Raw genomic sequence first — 25,842 nt, 5'->3', positions numbered from 1 at the left:
GTTTGTTTTCATTTGGTGTTGGGGTCCAACCCTCAACAAGGTCATTTGTATTTGAAGCTCAAATATTTCAAATTAGATCATTTTGAGTTGGAATCATTTTGGATTTTGATCACTTTAGGTTCGAGTCAATTCAAGTTTTAGTTAAATAATTTTTTACAAGTATAAATAATCTTAATAAGGTCCATATATAGTGGATTTTAAAAAAAAACTGAAAGAGAACATACATGACATTTGCACATGGTAATAATCGAATTTGGATGTTCAAAGCTTTTCGACCTTTGTTACACTATCAAGTCTCTTTGAATTAGTTGTAGACTTTTTAAAATCAAATCAAAGGTGGCACTAAGGGAGCAAACAGTGGCCTTGGACCCCTTAAATGATAAAATTGTTATATTACTCTCTTTAAATTTTGAAATGTGATAAATTAGTATAATGGGAAATTCACATCTTGATCTCCCCAAAATTTATTGTTTATTTTTTATCCCTAAAATAATTTTATGAGTTTGTATTTTTTTTTTCTTGGGTCCAATGGCAGCATTATTTAAGTTGTGGAAAATGGTTAATGCAAGACTTGACTTTAACCAGCCAATTTATTCAGACGACGACAAATTTGGTAGGGCATTTATTTCTTCAGTCCTCGAAGGAAACTACATGGAAATTTCTCAATTTCCACGAAGAACTTCACCTAATTTCAAACGACATAAAATTTAGAACCAGTGCTAAATAAAAACAATTATTTATGGTTCAAATTTGCATATTATTCAAGCTGATAACAATTTCGTCCCAAAAAATAAGAACATGTTCAAATTCTAAGAAGTAAATCTGTTGGAAGAGCTTTACCTTTAATGCTTTTAGTCCTATAGAAATAAGTTCTGAATCGAATAATGATGATTTGCAGAAGTAGAATTGAATAGGTTAGTTCTGAATCGAGTGAATTTGGGTTTTAAAATCTTCATTTGATTCAGATTAATTTTAAGTTCAGAGTATTTTAAGTTTGGATCTGCAAAGTGTTATCTATCAGAAACTTATGGGTCCCTCAACAAGTCAAGTATTATTCATAGTGTGGATTTTATCTTTCGATTCTTTTTTTTTTTTGTTCATTTTCGTTTTATTATTCATGTTCGGAGTTCATAGTTTGGATGTTGTCTTCTAAGTTCGAATCTGCACCTCCCATTGGGAGTGCAATGTGCCTTACCAGTGCACTCAATACTTATTGGTTCTCTTGATTCTATTAATGGCTCAAGTGGATTCATTGACTAATTCTTCCATGAGCTAGAATGCTTGAAGTGATGGCAAGTTCACAAAGTGGGAATGACTCGTCAAATACATGAACAAGTGAACCATGTGCAATTGTGCATGATCTAACTCAAATCCATGCCTTATAGCATGTAGGGCATTTATAGGTGAAAAGGCTACCACTCAGGCTAGCTTCTTGACAAAGTCAAGAGACAACGCCATTGAGGACAAATACATGATGGGTTAAGGGTCCAACCCTCAATAGGGTCATTTGCGTTTTAAACTAGGATCTTTGAAATCAAATCATTATGGGTTAGAATCATTTTAGTTTTTGACTACTTTTGGGTTGAGTTAATTCGAAATGTAATCAAATTTTTACTAATATAATTACAAATAATTTGAATAAGACCAATCTAAAATAATTTGAGAGAGAGCTCACACGTGACTTCGTGTATGATAACAATTCAACCCAAGTGTTAAAAACTTTTCACTACCAAAACATCATAACATTCACTTCGTATCATTAAAAACTGGTCAATGCAAGACTTAACTTTAACCAGCCAATTTTTTCACAGAAGGACTAATTTGGTGGGACATTTATTTCTTCAGTCCTTGAAGAAACTACTTGGAAATTTCTCAATTTCCACGAATGACCTCGTCTAATTTCTAAAGACCCAAATTTTAGAATAAGTGCTAAATAAAAACAATTATTTATGGTTCAAATTTGCATATTTGTTTATAACCACCATTACATGTCAATTTTGTCCAAATGGACGAGAACACGAGTTCAAATTTTGAAAAGCATATTTATTAGAAGAGTTTTGCCTTTAATTCTTCCTACATGATAAAGATTAGTCTTTAAGTTTATTATAATTTAGGAGTACGCGAGTTTACACACACAAAAAGATAACACTCTAAAATCAAATCTAGAATATTATCTTTTGGGTTGGTACCCCTTAATAGAGGCCGGTTTTCTCCTTCATATGTTTTTGTACGAGACTAAGGTTTTCAACTGCTTTCTGTGTTTTGTGTAGTTGAGTTTGTGGCTTTCTTTTTAGTAGATCTGTTTATAAGTTGAGTTATCTACTCAAGCATAGATAGGCTTAAAATGGGCTTGGGTTAACTATTTACAAATAAAGGCAGGCTCGAACAAACATAAAGTATATTAATATCATGACTAGGCTTGGCTTGGCTTGACTCACGAACGCCTCTAATTTATTGGGATGAATCTCAAAATTACTCATGAACTTCGATTTAATGTGTAATTTGATATATAAAACTTTGATTTGGTATAATTATAGACATGAAACATTGGTTCTGAGTCAATTGTGCATATTTGAAAAAAAAATAAGTACATCAATTTATATTTATATTAGATAAATATAATTATTTGTGCATACAATATGTAAATATAAAATGGTATTGTATCAATAATGGTATTAATGATTTGTAGGCAATTGGATCCAATAAAAATTTCATATACAAAATTACACAAAATCAAAGTTCATGTATAAAATTATACATTAATTCAAAATTCAAACTGAAACCAAACAAAAATCACATATATAAGTTGAATTCTTTTTAAAATATAATAATTTAAAATTATTTTCATTTATTTAAATATAAATATTTATTTCCCGCTATAGAAATAAAAATAAAAATAAAATTCAGTTTAATTTAAATAATTATGATTTTTAAATTTTACTAATCACAAAAGAATATATTTATAATCAAATCAAATTAAACAAAACCAATCTAAAATAAATTAAGTTACATAATTTTGTAAGTTTCAAATACACTCATCCCATTAATTTGGTTTGGGTTCGAATTGGATGGAGTTTGGACAAAAATTTATGTTTTCAAGTTAATCAATTTAAATTAAATAATTTTTAAAATTATTTCATTTAATTTTAAAATATGTATATATTAATATAAAAATATATATATATATATATTGTATTCTTTTAAATATTAATATGGGTTTTTAAGTAGATTAGGTTAGGCTAAGCCGGGCTTAATGTTTTTTTGAAATTAGAAATCAACCTGACCTAGAGTTGTTTATTAGCTCAGCTTAAAGGCTCGCCGAAGTAGGAGAGTTTGGATAAAAATATAGGCCTAAAAAATGAGTTTGAATAAAAAAATGCCTATTTTCTAAATAGATTGGGCCTTGGGTAAGTTTTTTACTATTTCGCCACTGCTTTTTTATTGTTTTGCTATCACTTCCCTATTATATTGTTGTTACTTTATTATTAATTTTGTTACAATTTTAGAAGTATTTGATTGTTAAGTTGCACTTATCTTAGTGTTATTTAAGCACTATATTTTAATTTTTTTCTATTTGTTGGTAAACATTTATTTTAATATTTTTAGTGTATTTGATGTATTATATATATTTTTAAAATTATTTTTTATATAAAAAATAATATAAAAACTAATACGGGCAGGCCGAGTCAAGCTCGGGTTTTAACTTTTTCTATTCGAGCCAGTCTTGGGCAAAATTTTAGACTTATTTTTTAGGCCAGGCCAAACTCAAACCTAAAAAATAGGCCTAATTTTTTTATTTGGCCCAATCCAAACCCGACCCGGCCCATGGACAACTCTAACCTGACCTCGCTCAACATAGTTTCAAACATTAAGTATTAACCGACGTCGTTTCCTTCTTAAAGCTGAGCCGGTAATTGTTAAGTGATAATTGATAATCTTGGGCACTTGGCAGGTGGCCACATCGCTATTATTAAAATTAAGAGTAAATTACACCTAATGTCATTAAATTAAATTATTAATAAGTTTATATTTTGCTTATTAAATTATAAAAAGTTAGAAAATTATCATTAATATATTTAAAAAAAATATTTAAGTCATTGGGCTATTAAAATCACTACTCTTTGGCATTCTTTATTTACACTATTTGCACCAATCGAAAGCTCTTCTCTTTTTCTTCTCCCATTTAGTTTTTTCATAAAACAATTTAAACGTAACAAATTTATAAACCAAAATCCAAACAACTTTCTTTTCTGATATTTGACATTGACCGTTAGATTGACTTGAACCTACTCGTCAATAGATATTAATCCATCATACTGATTATCGAATAGTCACTTGGAGCTTGCTAGCTGAACACTTAAAAAAAATCTTAACAATGTAATGACTTAAATAAAAATATTCGAATAGTTCAATAACTATTTTAATGAATTTAAGTTGGGCACTATTAAAAATAAAGGGGTCAAATTATAATTAATCAAAAACATGAGTTGAAATCGAGCAATTAACTCAAAGTTCAAAAATTTCCTCTTAATTTCAGCAATGAAAGCTTGTTTCCCTTCCCTGCTTGTCGTCTTCGGTCCAGCTTTGTATTTTTTTTCCCTCTTCACTGTTCTTTTTTTTAGCTGAAAACCAAAACAACATCATAGGAAATTCAGGAACCAAAGAAATAAAATAATTTAGATTTTTTTTTGGAGTGAATAAATTGATAATGGGAAATGAATCTCGGAGATTGCTTCTTCTATCGATTTTTCTCTTGACGGTTCAACTCCGAGTTAACTCAGTCATTGGGATCTGTGAACACAGCTTCAATGACGGCAACAAGTTATACAACTTTAGCTTGGCTTCTCCTTTGCCTAAATTCCCTCATGGCATTCTCAGCGAAGACGGGTAACTCACTAATTCCCTCTTTCTCTTAGGTTTTAGCTTTTTCCTTTTATTGCCTGATCTGAATGTCTCTCATTTCTATTAAAATTACTTTGTTTTAATTGAATTTTAGTGTAAAATGCTCTGTTATATATACATACATTTATATTGTTCGTTTTTAGCGTACGAGGTTGTTGAAAATTTTGGTAATTTCCCCTTTTATGCGTATATTATACTAATTTAGAATAATTTGAATTTAATTGTTTGGTGCAATTTGGTATAATTAACTTAATCAAAGAGCGAAATTTCTATGGCTTATAAACAAGTTTGATATTGTAGTTATTATGAGATTAAAAAGAAAATTTGGTGCTGGCTACTGTTGCATCCAATCATTGTTGATAAGGATACTTGTTTGAAGACGAGGCGATAAAGGAATTGGTTTGAATTTGAAGAGAGTTCCTCTTGGTTTAGTAGAACTTTAGACCTGTTTGAATAATGAAATTGGGTTAAATTGCAGATTATCTTAGTTTGATTGGAAGCTATCATATCTTGATTGGGTCAGCTTCCATTTTTATTGAAATATGTTTTATTTCGTGTAACTATGTGTTAGGTTTTATAAGGTGGCGGGGAATGAGACTGTGCTTTGGTTTCAGGTTGGCTCCATCAGGTTACACTTTATTACTTTTGTTTAAGTAACACTGTTTTCCTCCTTTTGAGTATGAACTTCTTATGTGGAATCTGATGTGGTTAATTAAACAACTGAAGTATGCCTTTAAATTCTTGTTGGTTGTTTAAACTGGAGAATATTTGTGCGTTTTAATTAGAGTACTTGTAACTATTGAGCAGAGGCAATAAGTTGTTACTGATCTTTGTTCGAGGGTCTTTTACAAGCTAAGTATAGGATGTTTTACCTTATAAATTTAACTTATTCTTTTATTGGCTTTCTTTTCATTGACTTAATGGAGCAGCTTTGTGGTGGAATGCTTTTTAACCATGATCCACCTAGATGTGCTGAGTGCTCGGTAAGTACTTCATTAATTTTATCAGAGTTTTATTGTTTACATTCTGATCGTGGAAGGATCCAGAATAACGATGGTGGTAATTATTTATTTGATTTCCTTATGATATTTTAGGAATGTGGAGGTCCATCACGCTGTGGAACGGAATGTAGTGCGTTAGCGGCTAGAAATGCTGGAGGTAAACATTTTTTGCTGATTTTCTTGCATTTAGTTAGCAGATTCTTTGTTTACTAGTGGCCAATCACTCTCTGTTTAGGCATTGTCACTTAATATTATCTTTTCTACACCGTAACCTATCAGAGTCTAATAAAAAACGGTGCTAAAAATGTGTGATTTCGTTTCTCTTTGGAGTGGATTGCTGCTTAACATTTGGATTACTTGAAATTTACAATATTCTTTTATATATGCGTTATTGACAACATGGTAGAAACTTCATATTCATGTAGGATACCAAAGATTTTCCTGCCTTGCTAACAAATTCAGTATGTTAAATTGTCTAATTCTAATTGAATCTCTGTGGTTTATGTAGGTTATCACGTATGTTCTACTCTTGGACATGCTTCAAGTACAAATGTTAGCATCCTTGGTAAGTCAAAGATATCTTTTAGGTAAAAGTATCATGGAGGCCCCTATAATTGAAGTTGGATTGCATTTTGGCCCCTCTACTTAAAAATTGGGCAAATCAGTTTCCATACATTAGATCAAAGAGCAAATTGGTCCTTCTAATAAAAATTTCATCTATTTTTACTATTAAAAACTGGTTTATGTGCATCAGCATGAGTTACACATGACATGCTATGTGTATCTGGTTATTCTATCAGTCACGCCAGTTTCTAACAGTACAAAAGGATGCGATTTTTAACAGAAAGGACCAATTTGCTCTTTGATCTAATGTTCAGAGACAAATTTGCCCATTTTTTGAGTTGAGGGGGCAAAATGCAATCTGGCTCTTAGTACAGAGGCCTCTATGGTACTTTTACCATACCTTTTATTTTGTAGGTGTCTTTCAATTGTGATCCAGGCCTTAGTAAATAAGATTAACACTCTAACTTAGCCTCCAAATGGAAATTCTTTCGCTTTCCATAGTGCTGTGCTATTAGGAGGCAGTCGATTTCATGCTTATTTGTATGAATGCAGTTTGGTAATACTTACTTCTCTATCACCTTTTACATGACAGACAAGCAGAACCCTTTCAAAGGTGTCATTGTTAGAATGTCAAGCAGTGGAAAAGATCCCAGTTGTTCACTCTCGGTCTCAATCCTTTGTGATTCAAATGGAGCTCAAGTAAGAGCGTTTACCACAATGTTTATGCTGAATTTGATCAAATAGAAATTCTCTAGAGTTGCAAATACCTGTATTATGACATATACCCATACGTCATTCTGTTTTTAACAGGGGCCAGATTCAGTGGAGAAACTGGGGACTTGTGATTATGTAAGTTTCTAGAAAACTTAGTTTCTGATATACTTGATGATATTTTTAACCAAACATCATGTATGTGGTGAGTATGCGTATGCTTGAATATAGATGCACATGCATTACATCATGTCCAAGAAGTGCAGTTTTGTGATATATTATTCAATAACCAGTCATTTTAAATTCTTCTGCAAATGTTACTTTATATAATAATTTACTCTACTGGCTATTGGTAAAAGTATTATGGAGGCCCTTGTACTAGGAGTCAGATTCCATTTTGGTCACTCTACTCAAAAAATGGGCAAATCAGTTCCTGTACATTAGATCAAAGAGCTAACTGGTCATTTTGTTAAAAAATTTGTCCATTCTTACTGTTAAAAATTGGTCCTTGTATATCAGCATAAGGTATACGTGACAGGCCACTTGTCACTATCTGGTTATTCTGTTAGTAATGTTGATTTTTAACATTACAAAAAAATGATAATTAACAAAAAGGATCAATTTGCTTTTTGATCTACTGTACAGGGATCAATTTGCCCTTTTTTTGAGTAGAGGGGTCAAAATGCAATCTGACTCCTAGTATAAGGGCCTCCATAGTACTTTGACCCTAGCTGTCCCTTATTTCATTTGACTTCCCATTTCATTTGACCACTACTCTAGAAATAATTGGGAAGGGAAGAAAGGAGGAGCGAGTGTCGTCCAATGGATTTTCTGAAATTTGAGCAGAGGGTTCTAGGCTTCTAGCTTTATGTTTGGGCTAAGGATTATAGCTTTTAGCATATATGGTGGTTTTCATCCATCCAACCGATTGACTGTCTCAATGTTGTGGTTTTGAATTCAGATTGGAACACTTAGGTTCTCTTTTTCCTAGTTATGGTAAGGTTATTTGTGTTTAAGCTCAAGTTGCCTACGAATAATTGACGTTTAGTTTACAAAAAGGTGTCTCTTATCAACCAGTCTGGCCAAAGAAAATTTTTTGTAGTATGGCAAGGATAGAATAAAGGAATATAGTTTCCATTTGAGAAAGATGAGGATGCTTACTTTTTCTCGAGTTCGGGAATACTTAGTTATCAGAGTACAAATCTCTATGTCCGAAAGACTTTCAATATAGAGCACAATATCTATTATATTGATAACTTTTCTGTTTCCTCGCATTTGACAAATGGTTTTTTTGTCATCTCTGGTGTTTCAAGTTTGTTTCCTTACTTTTGATAGGCTACAACGCTGCGGCATCCTTCTGGTTGTGCAACAATCATATCCATTGGTGGGAAAGGGTTTGGCTGGTTTGGCACCTTGATAATCATGTAAGGTTTTTACTTCTTCAATAATAATAAGGCATAATGATAAATTTAGTTCTTCATCTTTTGTCATTTTGGCTCTTTATTATTTTTTTTTTGAGCTAAATTTGGTCATTAACCTTTCACAATGAGTAAAATCACTTTTTTAAATGGAAATATTGTCTAAAACATTAATTTTTTAATGATGTTGGTTTGGCAACCTGCATGGCGATCCACATGTATTTTATTCTGACATACACACTATTTGTCTTATATGCTATCATTATAAAAATTCAAAATTCAAAAAATTATAAAAAATTCAAAAAAATGCAAAAAACTAGCATGATGTATATGCGGATTGTCATGCGAGTTGTGTTTAAAATTTTATGTTTTAGTCCGAATTCCCATTAAAAAAACAATAATTCAACTTTTTTTTGAAGGTTGATAGTCAAATTTGACTTTTTTTAAAAGTCTAAGGCCAAATTTAGCTCAAAGAAAGAATAAGAGTCAAATTAACAGAAGATGTAAATGTTGAGGGCTAAATTTATCATTATGCCTAATAATAATCTATAACAGTTTTAGTTCTAAAAGAGTCTATTGGTTGCCTTTTCTCTCTCTATCTCTCTCTCCCCTCTCTCTTTTTTTTTCTTTTTATAGTATCATATGCCTCTTTGGAGCCTACCTGCTTGCTGGTACAGTTTATCGATATTTTTTCCTTGGAGTTCACGGTATAGAAGTAAGTTTTTAGTGCTTGCTCTTAAAATTCTCTGTTTTTTCTTTGCGAAAGTAGGTACTTGGTACTTTGTCTTGCCTCGATCGACTCACCATTTTCCTAACTTCTGTTATATTCTTGCTCTACTTTCTTCAGGCAATTCCGAACTTGGATTTGTGGGCCAGCTTACCACATAGAACTCAGGTACCTCTCATTATTCGCTATTTTCAACCGCACAAGCAATAAATACGAGCCAAAACCCACTAGTCTTACAATCGTACATGTTATCATTCTTGCAGATATTTTTCTCGTCTTTGGTACGACAGTTTAGTGGACCTTCAACCAGTCACAGAAACTCCTATTCGCCAGTCAATTCTTGAGCAGTTGCAATTTGGTTCCGCGTTTGTAGGTAAACCAGCTTTGAGATCGCTTGGTCATGAACCTTTTTTTCCCAGTAAGTTCCAAACTGCTAATATGATTGCACAGGGAATCGGTTTTCCGATGATCCGCCTCTTGTTAATTGAAGTTGACAATTTTTTTCGGTGTTAAATGAGTAGTTTACTCGGAGAACAACTAATTAATAGTAGAATCTTCATTCACTTTGTTCTTACTAGGGATAGTTAGACATTTAAATTGATAAGAGTATACAATGTTAAATTTGCTTGAATTGTTAAAACCTAATTCAATGACTGTTGCATTGAGAAAATTGTTATTTTTTCGTGTTTTAAGTAATTCCTTGTTTCGGTAATTCACGAATTTACAGGTTAGATTTTGTTACATAATTTTCTTTTTCACTCGTATCGTGAGTTTGCCATAATCTAGAGTGTGAATTTTAAAATTTTTTTTGGCTTAAATGCAAAATTGGCTATCACAATTTTGATATCGAGTAAATTGGCCTCTCTAAAAAAATTTGAAGCAATTTAATCCTTATAACTTCGAATGTGAGCAATTAAGGATAACTAATCATAGCATTAATGTTTTTATTATTATCAATTTTACATAAATTTGATTGGTATAATAATAAATTTAACTTTCATAATTTACATATTCTATCAATTTGGTAATGATTTAATGATTTGGCTTCCAATATTTTTGTAAATGTGTAAATGTTGAAGTTAAATATATTAATTTTTAAAATCAAGATCAAATTAACGAAATATGTAAATCTGAGGATTAAATTTGTTATTATATCAAACTTATTAATGTCCTAATTAATTGTTATTAATTACTCACTTTTAAAATTTACATGTATTAAATTGATCTAATTAATTTTCTCAATTTCAAAATTGAGAGAAAAGGTTTTTAAAATCAAGTGTTTAAAGTTTTTTTTCTATCAAAATGATACCTAAACTATTAATTTAGTCTCATTTTACCCTAAACATGACCTCAGCCAGGCCAATAAAAATAGGATATGTGGTAATGTTTCATTGAATGTCAGTACATTTTTGGATAAAAATGTTACTAAAGAAAATTAAATACCTAACTGGAAAAACGAAAATTTTACAGTTAAGCATAAAACGAAGTTCAATCAAATACATCTATTTAATGGAAAAAGGGTTACCCTCTAAAGTTGTGAAGTCTCTTTCTCCATTATCACGTATCTATTAGAGCAAGCTTAGTATTTAATTTTTCGTGTTCTATAGGCTCATTAAGGTGTAGATGTTGGTCACGAGTTTTAAAATTGTTTCACACTCGAATCGAATTCTTGACCACTAATTAAGGTAGGAAAGACTCTTACCATCTCACTTAACTCTATGACTTGTGTAGCACGAGCTCCTTTAAAATGCCTCTTTCCCCGATAATTGAATGCATTTTATGCTAATTTCATAATAAAAGTAAGCAAAGATTGGGAATACCCTTACATTCTTTGCATGACCAGCTTTTATCTCCACTTTCTGCAACCTGCCAAAAATTATTCTTAAAAGGGTTAATATATATAGAGGTGGTAATTTATATTTATTCGATATTTAAAATATTTTTGGACTTAATTGATAAGTTAATTTACTATTTTTTTCTAGACATCTGATTAACACTGTTAAAATATATTGATGTGACGCTCATAATTAATAGCATGGTGACATATAGTAGTCTCACATTTTGATAAGGGCAAAATAAAAGATTATAAATTCTTATTTTTAATTTTTTACCATGTATCAAAATGTGAGGCTACCACATGTCAATATACTATTGGTCATTAGTGCCACGTCAGCGTATTATAATAGTATTAGCTAGGTACCTAAAGAAACTACTAAGTTAGCTTATAGTTTTCAAGTTTAAGTATCAAATAAATAAGGTACCAAATAGGTACAAATTACCAAATTCAAGTATAGATTATTTTGAATTTGAAATTATTTAATAAATAATAAATAGATTTGTCAGTTTTGGCTTAAACTCGACAGGTCATTTGAAATAATTTGAGCTCAAATTCTGTCTAATCTAATTTAATTATAAAGAGTCAAAAACTCGAATCCGAATTGACTCGAATGTAAATTAACTCAAATATGAAACTAAACCGAACCTTGAATGAATCAAACAAGTAATTTGAAATGATTTGAAACTAAAGTTAATAGAATTCAAAATGATTTGACCAATAACTTAAACCTCAAATTTAAATGACCCAAATTCGAAAAAAGCCAAGATTTAAAATAATTCGAACTTAAAATTGACTCACTTAGAAATTTAATAATCTGAATTAACTACATCTAGAGTGACTTGATCTGCCCAATTGATAGTATGAGAATTCATAACTTTTTGTACAATTAAGATTTTAAAAATCCCACCTGTTGTCTATATATATATATTGGCATGGTCAATGTATCTTTCATGTCCATTTTATGGTCTATGAAGATTAAGACTAATCTTTCTGAGGTTTTTGGTAGCCTCTCTCAACAATATTATTTCCAAAGTTCAAACCCAAGTTTTTCATTGGGAGTGTAATGTGCCTTTCCACTGTTTAATTGTTGAAATTTTTACATTAAAATAAATAGTTTAAAAAAAATTAATTGACCCCAAACGTGACTAACATAATCTCCAAGAACATGAAATACATCAACTAAATTATTAAAATATTAATCATACAAAAAAATTATAAAAATCTTCAATTTTATATAGTGTTTTCTCCATATGAATATGGGATATGTTGTAGTTGATACATCCCAATTGGGTTGCTGATCATATCAATTGGATGACACCTTAAACACCTATTTTCTTGTTGAGGATTAGAGTAAGAAAAAGAAAAACATTTAAAAGCCAACAAAGTAGAAGTTGAAATGTTACCAAATCTTCACCTAAATCCTCAATTAATTAAAGCAACCCTATTTTAATACATCCTCAATTATGAAATTACTTTTAAGGATAAATATCAAAATTGTACATGAACTTTGATTTAATGTGCAATATCATACATAAATTTTGATTTTGTACAATTTTATACATAAAATTTTAATTTGATTCAATTTCCACAAACAATTATATTAATCTAATATGAAAATAAATATATGTATTCATTTATTTAAATATGTACAATTAAATCAAAATAATTTTTTACATATATATGAACCATAATTTAAGTTTCATGTATACAATTGCATAAATTCAAAAGCTGATGTACCGATTTACATATTAAACTAAAATTCATTTATAAATTATATATTTATCCTGCTTTTTACCCTTAAAGTCATTGTAATAATGGGTGCATCCATGTTGAAAGAATACTAAATAGGCTTAACAACAAAGATAAATATTATTGACTTTCCTTGCAATACTTGCATCGAATCGATTGAATTAAAAATCAATGAGTTATTAAATTAGATGAATATCAAATTTTTTTTTACAATTATACGAAAAATCTATTTTTTTGACACAATACCTAGAATTATCCATTGTCTCTCTCCAACCCATAAATAGAAGGATAATACGTTTCAACACACTCGAACTCACATCCTCTTTCATTGACAACAATGCCTATGATCAAAAGTTGAGTTGAGTTGAAGCAAAGGCAAGTTGTGTTTACAACAGAAATTGGACCACTTTTTCCTGTTAGCAAATTGATCCCCAACCTAATCACCATTTAATTAATGTTAATCCAAAAATTATTCACCTAAATTAAATTGTTACAAAACAAAAAAAAAGGAAAGGAAACCCCCAAAATCCCAACCTCACAAGTCAGAAAGTGGCAAACAAACAGAAAGATATGACCTGGTGATCATATGCAACCAATCATTTTGTTTTATTTTATTCCATAAAAGGGTTATATTCTGATTTCAGTCCCTCAACTGTGCTCAAATTTGAACTTTAGTGTTTGTATTTTGATTCAACATAATTTAACCTTTCGTTTTCATAATGTATTTAGTTCATGAAATGGTGACTTTACCAAAATTTCAATGGAATCCTTGTTGAATTGCTTTCGGAGTTGGTGCTTCATTGGAGGTGACACTTGCTATATGTAGCCATAATTCGATATTTTATAAAATTATAAAGACCAAATCATGTCAAATTAAAGAGATTTATGTAGGGAATGTCGGGTTGGGATCGAAATAGGCACATAAGAAGGTGACGCTTGCTATATGCAACCCTAGTCTAATCATTTAGCCAGTTGATATCAAAATGAATCATAATAGAGGGACCAAAAATGGAATTTAGCCGTTTATAAAATAATACAATTTCACTTTCTCACCACACATTCATCACATTAATAAAAGCATTCAACCCTTTTCCATGGCATCCAAATACATTAATTATTCACATGAACAAACTTCCACAAACAATCAAAACCATAGAAAAGTTCCTCTTTTCTTCTTTTTCATTTAAAGAACAAAAATGAAGGCTCCACTTTCTTCATCAACATCATCATCCTCTGGTATTCTTAGAAGGTCTCGTCTCTCAACTTACTTATACACTTTATTAGCTTTCATTGTTTTCGTTGCTGTCATCCATGGAGAATACTCCATCGCCAATTTTGGCCGAGTTGACCCAATAATCCCCAGCTCAGTTATCTCCACTACACCAGGTGAGTTAACCTTATACTTGACTCAGTCAGTCCAACTCAAACTCAAAACCCGAGCTCTCTTTGTTTTTTTGGCTGATTTTTTTTTTGTGGGGTCAGTGAAGAAAAGGGAGAAGGTGGTGGTGCAGCTGCCGTCATTTGCGGTGGAGGAAAGTGAAGAAGGATGTGATATATTCAGTGGCAAGTGGGTCAAGGACGAGTTGACTCGGCCTCACTATGGTGAATCGGAGTGTCCATACATCCAGCCACAATTAACGTGTAGAGCACATGGGAGACCGGATACTGAGTATCAGAAATGGAGATGGCAACCTCATGGCTGTGATATTCCTAGGTAGGTATAATTACACAAAAAGCCCCTTTCTTTTATTTTTCTATTTTTTTGGTTGATAATTTAAAGCCTCTGAATTTTTCTTCTTCTTGTGTTTGTTCTCATTGTTTTGTCGACTGATAGAAAAATTGTCCGAATTCATATACGAACTTTGTCTTGTTCTTCTTGGGTTTTTAGTTGAATTTTTGAAGGGTTTTTAATTATAGGTCAAATTTTGTTATTGATCCTTCTAGTATGCATGTTTTTGTTTTACATCCTTAAACTATTTAGACTAACTGATAAAGTAAAAAATTAAATTAAAATAATTTAACTTCTATAATAAAATTAAATTAAAGCCTAGGGTTAAAATATAATTTTCAATTTGCAATTAAATAATTTTAATTTTCTATGAAGTAAATTAAAATGTGATTAAAAATAGTGATGTTGTTGTTTTCTTGGTAGGCTTGGCTTAACTTAGTAAAATTAGAGCTATAAATTAAGGTTTATCTTATAATTCAGTCCCTAAATTATGTCAATTTTTTTCATTTTGGTATCTAAATTTTTTAAGTAAAACGAAAGATGAATTTAGGTAGTAAATTGAAGTAATTACGAATTAGTGGGGTTAAATTCTAGGGCCGGCGGTTCAGGGTGCGTGATTATACACACGTGCCGAACCGGATGGGTCTTATGGCCATAGGAATAAGCAAAAGTTGTCGGTGTGGTGTTGGTAGGAAATATTAAGAAGGTGGGACCCATTTACTTTCTTTATTTCCACGTGTCGCTTGATGTGGTGGCTTGTAATATTGTCATTACGCCACGTGGGATTAATCAGGTGTTGAGTTGGGAACACGTGCAAGCAAGTGGAAGTATGTCTAGGGACACGTTCCATGGGTCAGATCCTGGTCTGGTTTTAAAAAAGGAATTTTTATTTTTAGTTTTTTTTCTGATTAGTAAAATCATTTTACTATTCTCTAGGTTTTAAAATATTAAAAAATATTTTTATATTTTATAATTAATTTGAATAATAAATATTTTCATGATAAAAATAAATTTCTATACATAACCGCGATATACACGTGGCATATCATGTATTGCTGTCAGACAACTTTTAATAGTACAAAAGGTGAAATTTTTAACAAAAAAGGACTAATATGTTCTTTGAACTAATGTACAGCATTTATCCATTTCTTGGATAGAAGACAAAATATAATCTGATTTCTAATACAAGGGTTTTAATGGTAACTTTCACCATTTAAGTTTATATCCATAAAATAAATAATCCTTGATGAATGATCTCTAAAAGTTTGAGATTTTGGATTCAAAATTTTATCATTTGTGGGTTTTAATTTGGATTTTATTCTCTATTCAAGTTATATTCATATGTAATTTGATTTAGAGATGTATTTAGATTATCAAGACATATATTTATGTTTTGTAATAATTATAATTGTAATTGTAATTTATTTAGCATGAAAATAAATTTAATTATGATGGTAGATTTTGATGATTAACAGATTCAATGCCACATTGATGCTAGAGAGCCTAAGGGGGAAGAGAATGATGTTTGTGGGTGACTCATTGAACCGTGGTCAATATGTATCAATGGTTTGCCTTCTCCATAGGCTCATACCCGAGGATAAAAAATCCATGGAAACATACAATAATGACGCCCTCACGGTTTTCCGAGTTAAGGTAAATTCGAATTTAAAATGATTTGAAATGAAAAATTCGAACTTCAAACCCGAAATGACTTGAATCTAAAATGAAAAAAACTTGAACTTGACACAATCTCAAAATGATTCATACAAGCTTTAAAACTTGAATGAAAAACTCAAACCCCAAACTCGAAATGATTTCAGTCTGAAATTAATTGAATAATGACCTAACTGAAAAAAACTCAAGTCTTAAACTCGAGTAAATTAAATCTGAAATAAATCCAAATCTAAAATGATCGAAACTCGAAATTAATCTAATCTGAACTAAAATGAATCTAAGATTTTAAAATTTGAATTAATCCGACTTATTAATTAACCATGTGTTTTTCTAGTGCAGGACTACAATGCCACCATAGAATTCTATTGGGCTCCATTTCTTCTAGAATCCAACTCGGATAATGCTGTAGTTCATAGAATATCCGATAGGATCGTGAGGAAAGGCTCGATGAATAAGCATGGCAGGCATTGGAAGGGTGTCGACATTTTGGTTTTCAATACGTACTTGTGGTGGGTGACAGGCCAAGACATGAAGATCTTGTATGTGTCTCATTTCAACCACAACTCTTTTTTTCTTAATATTTGTCTTTTAGGGGAAATGTGCTTAATTGTGATGATTTGTATGTGTTTTATTCTGACAGGAAAGGGTCATTCAAGGATGTTGAGAAAGAAATAATGCAGATGTCAACTGAGGATGCTTATCGTATGGCAATGAAGAGCTTGTTGAGATGGGTGACCAGAAATTTGGATCGTGAGAGGACTAGGGTTTTTTTCACCAGCATGTCTCCTACTCATTCAAAGTGAGTATAAATTAAATTTGGTCTAAATTTGGAAATCTAAATTGATAAATTGAATCATACGAGTTTGATCCGGTTCAATCTGAATACAAGTAAGTCTAATAACTTAGCTAGACCTGTGCAATCCAAACCGAGAAATGACATGAACCTGAAATGGTCTAAACAAGTAATTCAAGAAAGCTCAAACTCGAGTGTTAAACCCAACTGATAAAACTTAAAACAACTGAATCCAAGATAGTTTGAACTTGAAATGATCCTAAATTGACCCGACCTGTAATCAACCCGACCAGCCAATTGATAGGTCTATTCGTAGTTATAGTTTATTATTAGTATATGGATTAATTGGCCATAAACTTTGAAACAGTCTAATTAAATCTTCAAGTTATTAGTATTTTATCAACCAGGTCCTTTGCTAGTTCAAATATGAGATGGCATATACTTAACATACATGGATCAAATTGTAAATTTATTTGTATCTATTGAATGAACAACCTAAATCTGACCTCTTAAGAAAAAAGAAAAGAAATAATCCTCTTAAATTTTATTGACATTGTATGTTCTTTAACACAAATTATTTATGTTTTTTATGTGTTAAGCACACACGTATTTACAATTTGATTCACGTGTGTTTCATGTTAGATCCAAAGTGGCATTTAATGTCTAAATTGATGGCTAGGTTGACAGAAGGACCTGTTTGATACAATAGTGATGCTTCTAAAATTTAGAGATAAATTTAGAATTTAGGTGATAGTTTGGGACTAGTAGATAGAAAATTTACACTACACATATATTGGCAGGGGCGATTGGGGAGGTGAGGCTAGTGAGAACTGTTACAATCAAACGACACCAATCGCAGATTCAAATTATTGGGGTTCTGATAGCAGGAAAAGCATAATGAAAGTGATTGGGGAAGAATTCAGTAAATCCGAATTCCCCATCACGTTTCTTAACATCACACAACTATCGAGTTACCGCAAAGATGCGCACACCTCGATTTACAAGAAACAATGGAATCCATTGACGACAGAGCAACTAGCCAACCCGGCTAGCTATGCAGATTGCATCCATTGGTGCTTGCCGGGACTTCAAGATACTTGGAATGAGCTTCTCTTTGCCAAGCTTTTCCATCCTGATTTAATCTAATTTCCATTCATGAATTTATATATATATCAAATTAACATTCTTTTACTTGGTTTTTGGTTATAGCCACATGCATACTATTGCCATTGATACAAGGTTTTGGTGCTTGAGGTGGTAACATTTGATCAACAAAATAGATGAAGAAATAGATGAAAAAGAAGAGCTTTTGTAAGATAATAATAGAGGCCCAATTCTCCAAAGTGTATTGATATATGTATAAATATATATAGATATACTCACGACATGAGTGAAAAAAAAAATATAATAAATATATTTATAAAAGTTGTAATCAATTCAAAGGACCTGTGATTGGAGAAGATATTTTTTAAAATTAAAATTTTTGGTTAAAAGTATTGCAGAAGTTCTTATATTAAGAGTTAGATTGTATTTTGTTTCAATTATTTTAGAAAAATAAGTAAATTAGTCCTTGTACGTTAAATTAAAGAGCAATTTTTTATGATAAATTTTTTATTATCTATTTTTATTGTTAAAAACTGACGTGATTGACGTAATAACAAAATTGTTACATGTGGCATGCTATGTGCACCACATGTTGACGTACAAGAACTAATTTTTAACAATAAAATTGGATAGATTTACTTTTTAATCTAACGTACATAATTAAATTACTCACTTTTTAAGTAGAGGAGTTAAATGCAATCCAAAAACTTTCCTTTTAAGTTTCTCTAATACAAGTAATTTTTGTCAATGACATAACAGGCCAAAGGACCTTCATTGTTCTCCTTTTGGGGATACTTTCTTCTCGGTCTAAGGGACGGATCGGCGTGTCTCATGAAAAAAATTTTCATTTAGGTATTTATAATTTATAAAATTACATTTTGCTCCCTTCAAAAATGACAAAAATTTGATTAAATCCTCTAAAACTTATAAAGATATAGGCTATTACAATGGTGAAATGATATTTTTACTATAAATATATATAATTTAATTTCGACCCTAAAAGAATTTCAGACTTCCACTTCTCAATCTGTAAATTAATAAAAAAATTATAAACACAATATACATCATATGTTTCTAATTTTAAGAAATTCTTCATTTATTTAATTGATTACCCCAAAATATTTGTGGTTAAAATTAACAATTTTCCTTTTCAGAAATACTATCCACATGATTCTGTGTTGAAAGGTGATATTGACACTAATAATGTTGAAATATTAGTGACAATTAAACAAATATATTTATAAAAATTATATAAAAAAACATGAAATGATAAATTAAAAATATTTAAAATTATAATTTTTAAGGTCAAATATGTATTATTTTAGTTTTTCTTATATAAAATATGTAAAATGATAAAAATATACTCAAAATAATATAATTTATTTTGTAAAACAATGATATTTTTAGTCATTATTCAACTAAATTGGTACTCGATTAACTCGACGCCAATTCAATCAATGGCTTAATATATAGAATTAATTTTTAATCTAAAATATTGATTTCAAGTCGTAATTGGTATTTAAGGTTAAATATACTCCAAGTCATTGTACCTCTTTACATTTGGAGCTTAGTCTTTAGTTTTTGGATTTAAAAATGCAAGTCCAATTGTTAATGCCGTTAAATTTTTTGGTTAAATTCAAGTTCATTATAATGTCATTTTTTGTTACGTGATTGCCAACTTGAGTAAATTTTTTTTTATTTTAAACTGTCATGCCAACGAATTTATAAAAAAAATTCTTAATGGTGTCACTTGGATTTAGAAATATGAAAGCAGATAAACTAAATTTTTGATTGTAGAAGTAAAAAGACTAAATCTCAAATGTACGAGCATATTATTAAATTTTGACATGAGATCAAATTTAGCTCCCAATGTTTACATTTTATCAATTTAGCTCTTATTCTTTTTTATAGCTAAATTTAACCATTAACTTTTGAAAAGAATAAATCACTTTTTTTAAAAAAGGAAATGATAACTAAAACATTATTTTTAACGATGTTGGCAAAATAATCCACATGTACTTCATGTTAACATAATATTATTTGTCTTATATGCTACGTTGAAAATAACTTAAAAATTGTACAAACATTAAAAACAAAAAAAATTATGAAAATTTAAAAAGAGTATGAAGTACACGTGGATTGTCATATGAACTCTCATGTTTAAAAATGTAACGTTTTAGTCAGTATTTTAAAACCATTCAACTCTTTTGAAATATTAATGGTTAAATTTAACTGTTTTTAAAAGACTGTTTGTCAAAATTAACTAAAGAAAAAAGGATCAAATTAATAAAAATATAAACATTGAGGATTAAATTTGACATTATACCTTAAAACTTTTTTATATGTTTATCAAGTTGCAGACAATGGCCAACATCTGGTTTCCTAAGCAAATTCCATCTGTTCAAATTATGAGAAAATCACATGTATGTTAACAAGTGGCAAAAATGATTTTCTTCTTTTTCTTGAGGGATCAAAATATGCTTTTAAAATTTTTTTCATCAAAGATAGTAAAATGTGAATGGGGGATAATTTCTTTTTTTTTTTGGAATAAAGGTAGGTTTAGGGTCTATAAATATTAATCCTTTTAGAATATGAAATTATGTCAATAACTTAAATGAAAATTTTTGAATCGTGTAATGAACATTTTCGAACTTTTGAAGTAATTTAGTGACATTGGGTGTAATTTACTTTATATATATATATATGAGAGATTCACTTATACGGTGTATTACGATCAATATTTTAATGTTCTAACTGTTGAATTTATCAATATAATTGTACTTGTCATGCATGTAAACTTTTACAAACTGATCTGATATCTCTATTTGACATGCATGATCTATATGAATAAAATATAACGGTTAGATCAATGAAATATTAATCGTATAAAAAGATACCAAAACAACTTACCCCTCCTATATATATATAGAATATACTTCTAGAATAATATAGGAAACCTACAACGTGGAAACATTAAAGGCCTCGGTGCCCACTTGCAATCCAACTTGCAAAACCTCGTCCCTTGCTCAACGACATATACATATATATATATATACCAGATGAATATATAAATAGAGAAAAGGGGGAGAATATATAATTAGAAAAAATGGGCAAGGTTTAACATCAACTTGCATGCTTTTTTCTATATAAAAGTCTTAATTAAGTTGCAATTTGCAAGCTGTTGATTCTTTGTCTCTTAGAAAACATCTGTATTGCTGATTTTAAGAATCCTATTAGGATTTTATTTACATAAAACATTAATAAGAGATGGTTAAATTATTTCTATTAATCTTATTGTTAGAGTTATGTGACCCGAATTTTTCTTTTATTAGACTTTGATTATAACAGGATTGTTTAGCTCTTAAATAGATGTAGTCAAGCTCCTCTTGTATTGGTGTGTTTTCAACTTAATGAATTTTTCCTCCTCTGTTCGTGGTTTTCTCGATAAGGGTTTTTCACATAAAATCTATATGTTCTGAATTTTCTTTCTTATTGCTTTGCGATCATTTTACTATCATTATCGACGTTTAGTATAACATTTATCAAATTCAAGAAGAGCAATATATGAATTAAAATCTATTATTGTGATAAATATTTATAGAACTATGTACATGTTTGTATGAACGAAAACCACTCTAAGACGTCTTTTATATGAATAATTAGATTATAACACATTCATAGTGTGAGTAAAAAAGAATTAGGTAACATGATAAAAATATTATCACGATAATATTTATAATTTTTGATAATTTTTAAGATGGATGGTGATACTAATTCACTTAACCCTCTATATACAACAATAAACATTTGAATATTATATTCAATCCTCACCCTCTTTCTTCTAAACATGTTCTACACAACAAACTTCAAATAAAACCTATAAAAGCTATAATTATATATATATATATATAATCTCACATGCCATTCATTAAACCTTAATTATATAAGAATAATGTAGTTGTACGACATAAAACCATATAGTAAAAGGTGGGTTAATTAATGTTAATTTCCATGGAGGGAAAAAAGGTACATATTATGTACTAATATGGGTAAATTAGCAAATTGGAACCACATTCGATGCATATTGTTGTGATGTATTAATTATAAATTTAGTCTAATATATATTTATGAAAGATAGGTAATTTATATAGAATTTACAAGGAAATATACTCAAAATGAAATGAAAATTAATTGCCATCATCCAAGCCAAAATTTCTTCACATATATGTATGTATTATTATATGTTGAAACAAAGAGAAATATATTTTCTTTTTGGTGAATGATTATGGGGATGATGAATATTTTTCTTTTTTGGCCGAATTTCCGGCCATTTGAGCCAAAGATCGAAGGTTACAACTTACAATCATATCAACAAAAGTACATGTATCTTCTTTAGTATTACCCGACGGTACATCAACAACGTACGACTCAACGGCAACCGTCCCTTTACCGTCTGTAGAAGCGTGTAAGGTGGTGACCGACTTATAATTTCTCAACCGATGATCGCCTCCGACCACGCTGAAGCTAAGCACGTGACGTTCATCATCAAGGATCTCAAGCCTCTCTGTGCTAGAAGCGGCGGGGAGGCCGGATATCACGTGGACTTTGCGGAGGGTTCCCACGTCACCGTCCCCGACTATAACGTGGCAACTCTTGAGGAAATTTTTGTAAGCTTGAGGGTTATCGAATCTGCGAACCAAGGACCAAGCCGTCTCGATTGGGGCTTCGATAAGTTGAACCACCGCGGAACAACATTGGTTCGGTCCAAGGGTGTGTACGTGGTACAACGAGACCGCGTCAGGTAGGGAGACGCCGCGTGGAAGAGGGGAACACCTTGTGAGTGTGGTGGTGGGTAAGGGCTGAGGTTGTTTGTGGTGGTGGTGGTGGTGGCTGCTGCCGAAGGTGGTGGCGGTGGAGCGGTGGAGTTGCAAAGAGGAAGGCATGTTTTTCTTTTTTGTGGTCTGCTTGTGGGTTTGAGATATTTGAAAATTTAAAGGAAAATTTCCACTTTAGATTTTGAGGGTTTTATTTTATTTATTTATTTTCGGTATTCTCATATGCAAATGTAACAGCTTACGCTGGACAATGCAAGTGGATGGCCAAGTTGTAGTTCCTTTGGACTTAGTTAACATATATTTATCCATTTATTTTATATAAACTACAACATTGCCATTTTCTTATTTATTTATTTTTATTACTTAATGTTAGGGTAAACTGTATCGGTAGTCATCTAATTATTAGAAATTTCTTTTTAGTCACTCAATTATAAAAATTTATAAAAGAAATTTCTAAATTGATCATCTAATTATTCGATTTCTTTTCTTTTTGGTAACCCGTGTTAAATGAGTAATGGAAAGTTTTTAATCATTTGAAGTATAAGGAAAGCAATATTGTATTTGAGGATTGTTTAGTTTAATAATAAACATATATTTTAAAATATTTTTATTTCTAACTTATGCATTATGTATTGAATTATACTTTCATGTAAAAAAAAAGATAAAATTAGATAATGTGTAAACATTGAGGGCTAATTTTGTTATTATGCCAATATTAAAGGTAGTCATCTTTCTGTTACCCATTTAGTGACGAGTGACTAAAAACGAAAAAATGGAATAGTTAGGTGATCATTTTGTAACTTTTCATAGGTGAGTGACCAAAAAAGAAACTTACTGATAGTTGGATGACTACAAGTATAGTTTACCCTTGATATTAATACCAACTCCTTTTGAGTCAAGTTGTAAAAACTCGATTTCCCTTCGATTAAGTTTTAAATCGAGTCTTGTGAATGAAGAAAATAGAAAGAGCTCATTTCCTTTTGGGTATTAATTATTTTATATAAACTATAATTGTAACACCCCTAACCCATATCTGTCGCTGGAACAGGGTTATAGAGCATGACCGAAAATTTACAGATCAAGTATAGACATTTCATATCACTTCACATGCATACCAGAAATCAATCATATATTAATCATATTGTCCCTTATATGAGCCCTCGAGGCCCAAAACATACATTAGAAACAAGTCGAGACTAAATCGGGAACTCAAAGAATTTTTCACAAAATCTCAAAAATTTTCTAAAGTACAAGAGACACATGCCCATGTGGTTATGCTGTATGGCTCAGACGACCAAGAGACACGCCCGTGTGGGCTTTTGAAGTAGGGCACACGACTGTGTCCCAGCCCGTGTCCATACCCGTGTAACTCTCTCACTTGGGTTACACGGCCAAGTCACATGCCCGTGTGCTAGGCCGTGTGAATATATTAATTTTCATTAATTAGGTGCAAGGGTCACACGGCCAAGCCACACGCCTGTGTGTCAAGCCATGTGATCAATTCTGAGTATTCTGTTTTTAAATTTTAAGATGCAGCGGACACACGGACAAAACACACGCCTATGTGCTAAGCTGTGTGTTACACACAGCTGAGACACACGCCCGTGTCTCTGCCCGTGTGGACAAAATAAGGTCATTTCCTAGCCATATTTCTCACCCAGACTTATCTTCCACCTACATCAACACTTAAACATATTTTCAAACCAATACAAGACTTTCAAACCAATACAAGACATTCAAACCAAACCAAAATCAAGTTTAATACATGTCATGGCACCTCATATGCCTAAATATACAATCTTACCTAAATGACCATATAATCATATATAAATCAAATATATCAAACTCAAGCCATTCTAATGGCTATTTACAACAAAATATTGTTAAGCCTACATTTGGCCAATTTTCCCTATACATGCTATTATAACCAAAAGGAATTTTGCTATTTTTACCGAAATGAGTCGAAAGATAGTGTGATGTTGCTCTGACCAGCTTCTAACCAAGCGAGCTTCAGGATTACTATAAAACAGAGGAAAAGGAACAAAGTAAGCATTTAATGCTTAGTAAGTTCTTATAATGGGAATTTAACTTACCAAATATTTCACATTCAAGGTAAACAATTAAACATGCTCAAACAAGTTTAGTCATTTGCCTAAACACATATCTCCATCAAACTTGTTAGTCATGTAATTCACATAAATACAAAGGAACTTGATTAATCTCATCAATATTCAAATTCCACATACATGTATTTGTCACTTCAATTGTCTATAAACACATAGATATCTTATCTTTGTATTTCAAGCATTTCTCATAATAACTCATCTTCAATTCATATTATCTCATATTGGAACTTTACTCGTTAAATCATTTAAAATATCGATGGATACAAGGGTATTACACATGAAGTGTACAAAGCTGTAAACCGTCAATTCATATCCGAGAATGCTCATACGAGCACATAAACGGGAAGCTCTCTCTCGAGCACATATAACAGGAAGCTCATGTGAGTCATGTAACATGAAGCTTTTCCAGGTTGTATATCAGAAAGCTCATAAGAGCCATAATCAGGAAGCTCATGCGAGCCAATAACGGGTAGCTCCGAATAGCCATTAACGGGAAGCTTCAGATAGTTGTGTATCGGGAAGTTCAAGCGAGCCATATCGGGAAGCTCACAAAGAGGCTTTAATCAGGAAGCTCACGAAGAGCCATTTAATGGAACACTCTTTGTAGTGTGTCCGCAACACATGCAAGATCACAACCAATCGGGATGCTCCGAAGAACTATTAACAGGAAGC

General features: G+C 31.0%; 3 protein-coding genes across 3 annotated transcripts; 2 read left to right on the top strand and 1 right to left on the bottom strand.

Moving 5' to 3' along the window:
* Positions 1–4,547: 4,547 nt before the first annotated feature.
* On the top strand, positions 4,548–10,019 carry LOC105776435 (uncharacterized). The gene is made up of 11 exons (XM_012599076.2): positions 4,548–4,887; positions 5,474–5,516; positions 5,832–5,885; positions 5,997–6,060; positions 6,412–6,468; positions 7,060–7,166; positions 7,278–7,316; positions 8,514–8,602; positions 9,233–9,311; positions 9,444–9,491; positions 9,587–10,019. Exons 1-11 carry the CDS (start codon positions 4,709–4,711, stop codon positions 9,665–9,667), a joined length of 840 nt encoding a protein of 279 aa, XP_012454530.1. The 5' UTR covers positions 4,548–4,708; the 3' UTR covers positions 9,668–10,019.
* Positions 10,020–14,013: 3,994 nt separating this feature from the next.
* On the top strand, positions 14,014–18,428 carry LOC105776433 (protein trichome birefringence-like 33). Its single transcript, XM_012599075.2, has 6 exons — positions 14,014–14,295; positions 14,392–14,623; positions 16,114–16,291; positions 16,652–16,851; positions 16,953–17,111; positions 17,906–18,428. The coding sequence occupies exons 1-6, from the start codon at positions 14,106–14,108 to the stop codon at positions 18,249–18,251; spliced, it is 1,305 nt and encodes a 434-aa protein (XP_012454529.1). The 5' UTR covers positions 14,014–14,105; the 3' UTR covers positions 18,252–18,428.
* A 3,993-nt stretch (positions 18,429–22,421) lies between these two features.
* Positions 22,422–23,221, bottom strand: LOC105778458 (abscisic acid receptor PYL4). Its single transcript, XM_012602167.2, has one exon. It carries the CDS (start codon positions 23,150–23,152, stop codon positions 22,493–22,495), a length of 660 nt encoding a protein of 219 aa, XP_012457621.1. The 5' UTR covers positions 23,153–23,221; the 3' UTR covers positions 22,422–22,492.
* Between the last annotated feature and the right edge of the window lie 2,621 nt (positions 23,222–25,842).

The sequence above is a fragment of the Gossypium raimondii genome, chromosome 10, assembly GCF_025698545.1.
Source record: "Gossypium raimondii isolate GPD5lz chromosome 10, ASM2569854v1, whole genome shotgun sequence".
NCBI lineage: Eukaryota > Viridiplantae > Streptophyta > Magnoliopsida > Malvales > Malvaceae > Gossypium > Gossypium raimondii.
This window is presented reverse-complemented; position numbering and strand designations above follow the sequence as displayed.

Coding starts and splice junctions, on each gene's coding strand:
- LOC105776433 (XM_012599075.2), top strand. CDS start 14,106: ATGAAGGCTCCACTTTCTTCATCAACATCATCATCCTCTGGTATTCTT. Junction 14,296..14,391: donor AGTTATCTCCACTACACCAG/GTGAGTTAACCT, acceptor TTGTGGGGTCAG/TGAAGAAAAGGGAGAAGGTG. Junction 16,852..16,952: donor GGCCAAGACATGAAGATCTT/GTATGTGTCTCA, acceptor TTATTCTGACAG/GAAAGGGTCATTCAAGGATG.
- LOC105778458 (XM_012602167.2), bottom strand. CDS start 23,152: ATGCCTTCCTCTTTGCAACTCCACCGCTCCACCGCCACCACCTTCGGC.
- LOC105776435 (XM_012599076.2), top strand. CDS start 4,709: ATGGGAAATGAATCTCGGAGATTGCTTCTTCTATCGATTTTTCTCTTG. Junction 4,888..5,473: donor GGCATTCTCAGCGAAGACGG/GTAACTCACTAA, acceptor ACTATGTGTTAG/GTTTTATAAGGTGGCGGGGA. Junction 9,312..9,443: donor TTGGAGTTCACGGTATAGAA/GTAAGTTTTTAG, acceptor TACTTTCTTCAG/GCAATTCCGAACTTGGATTT.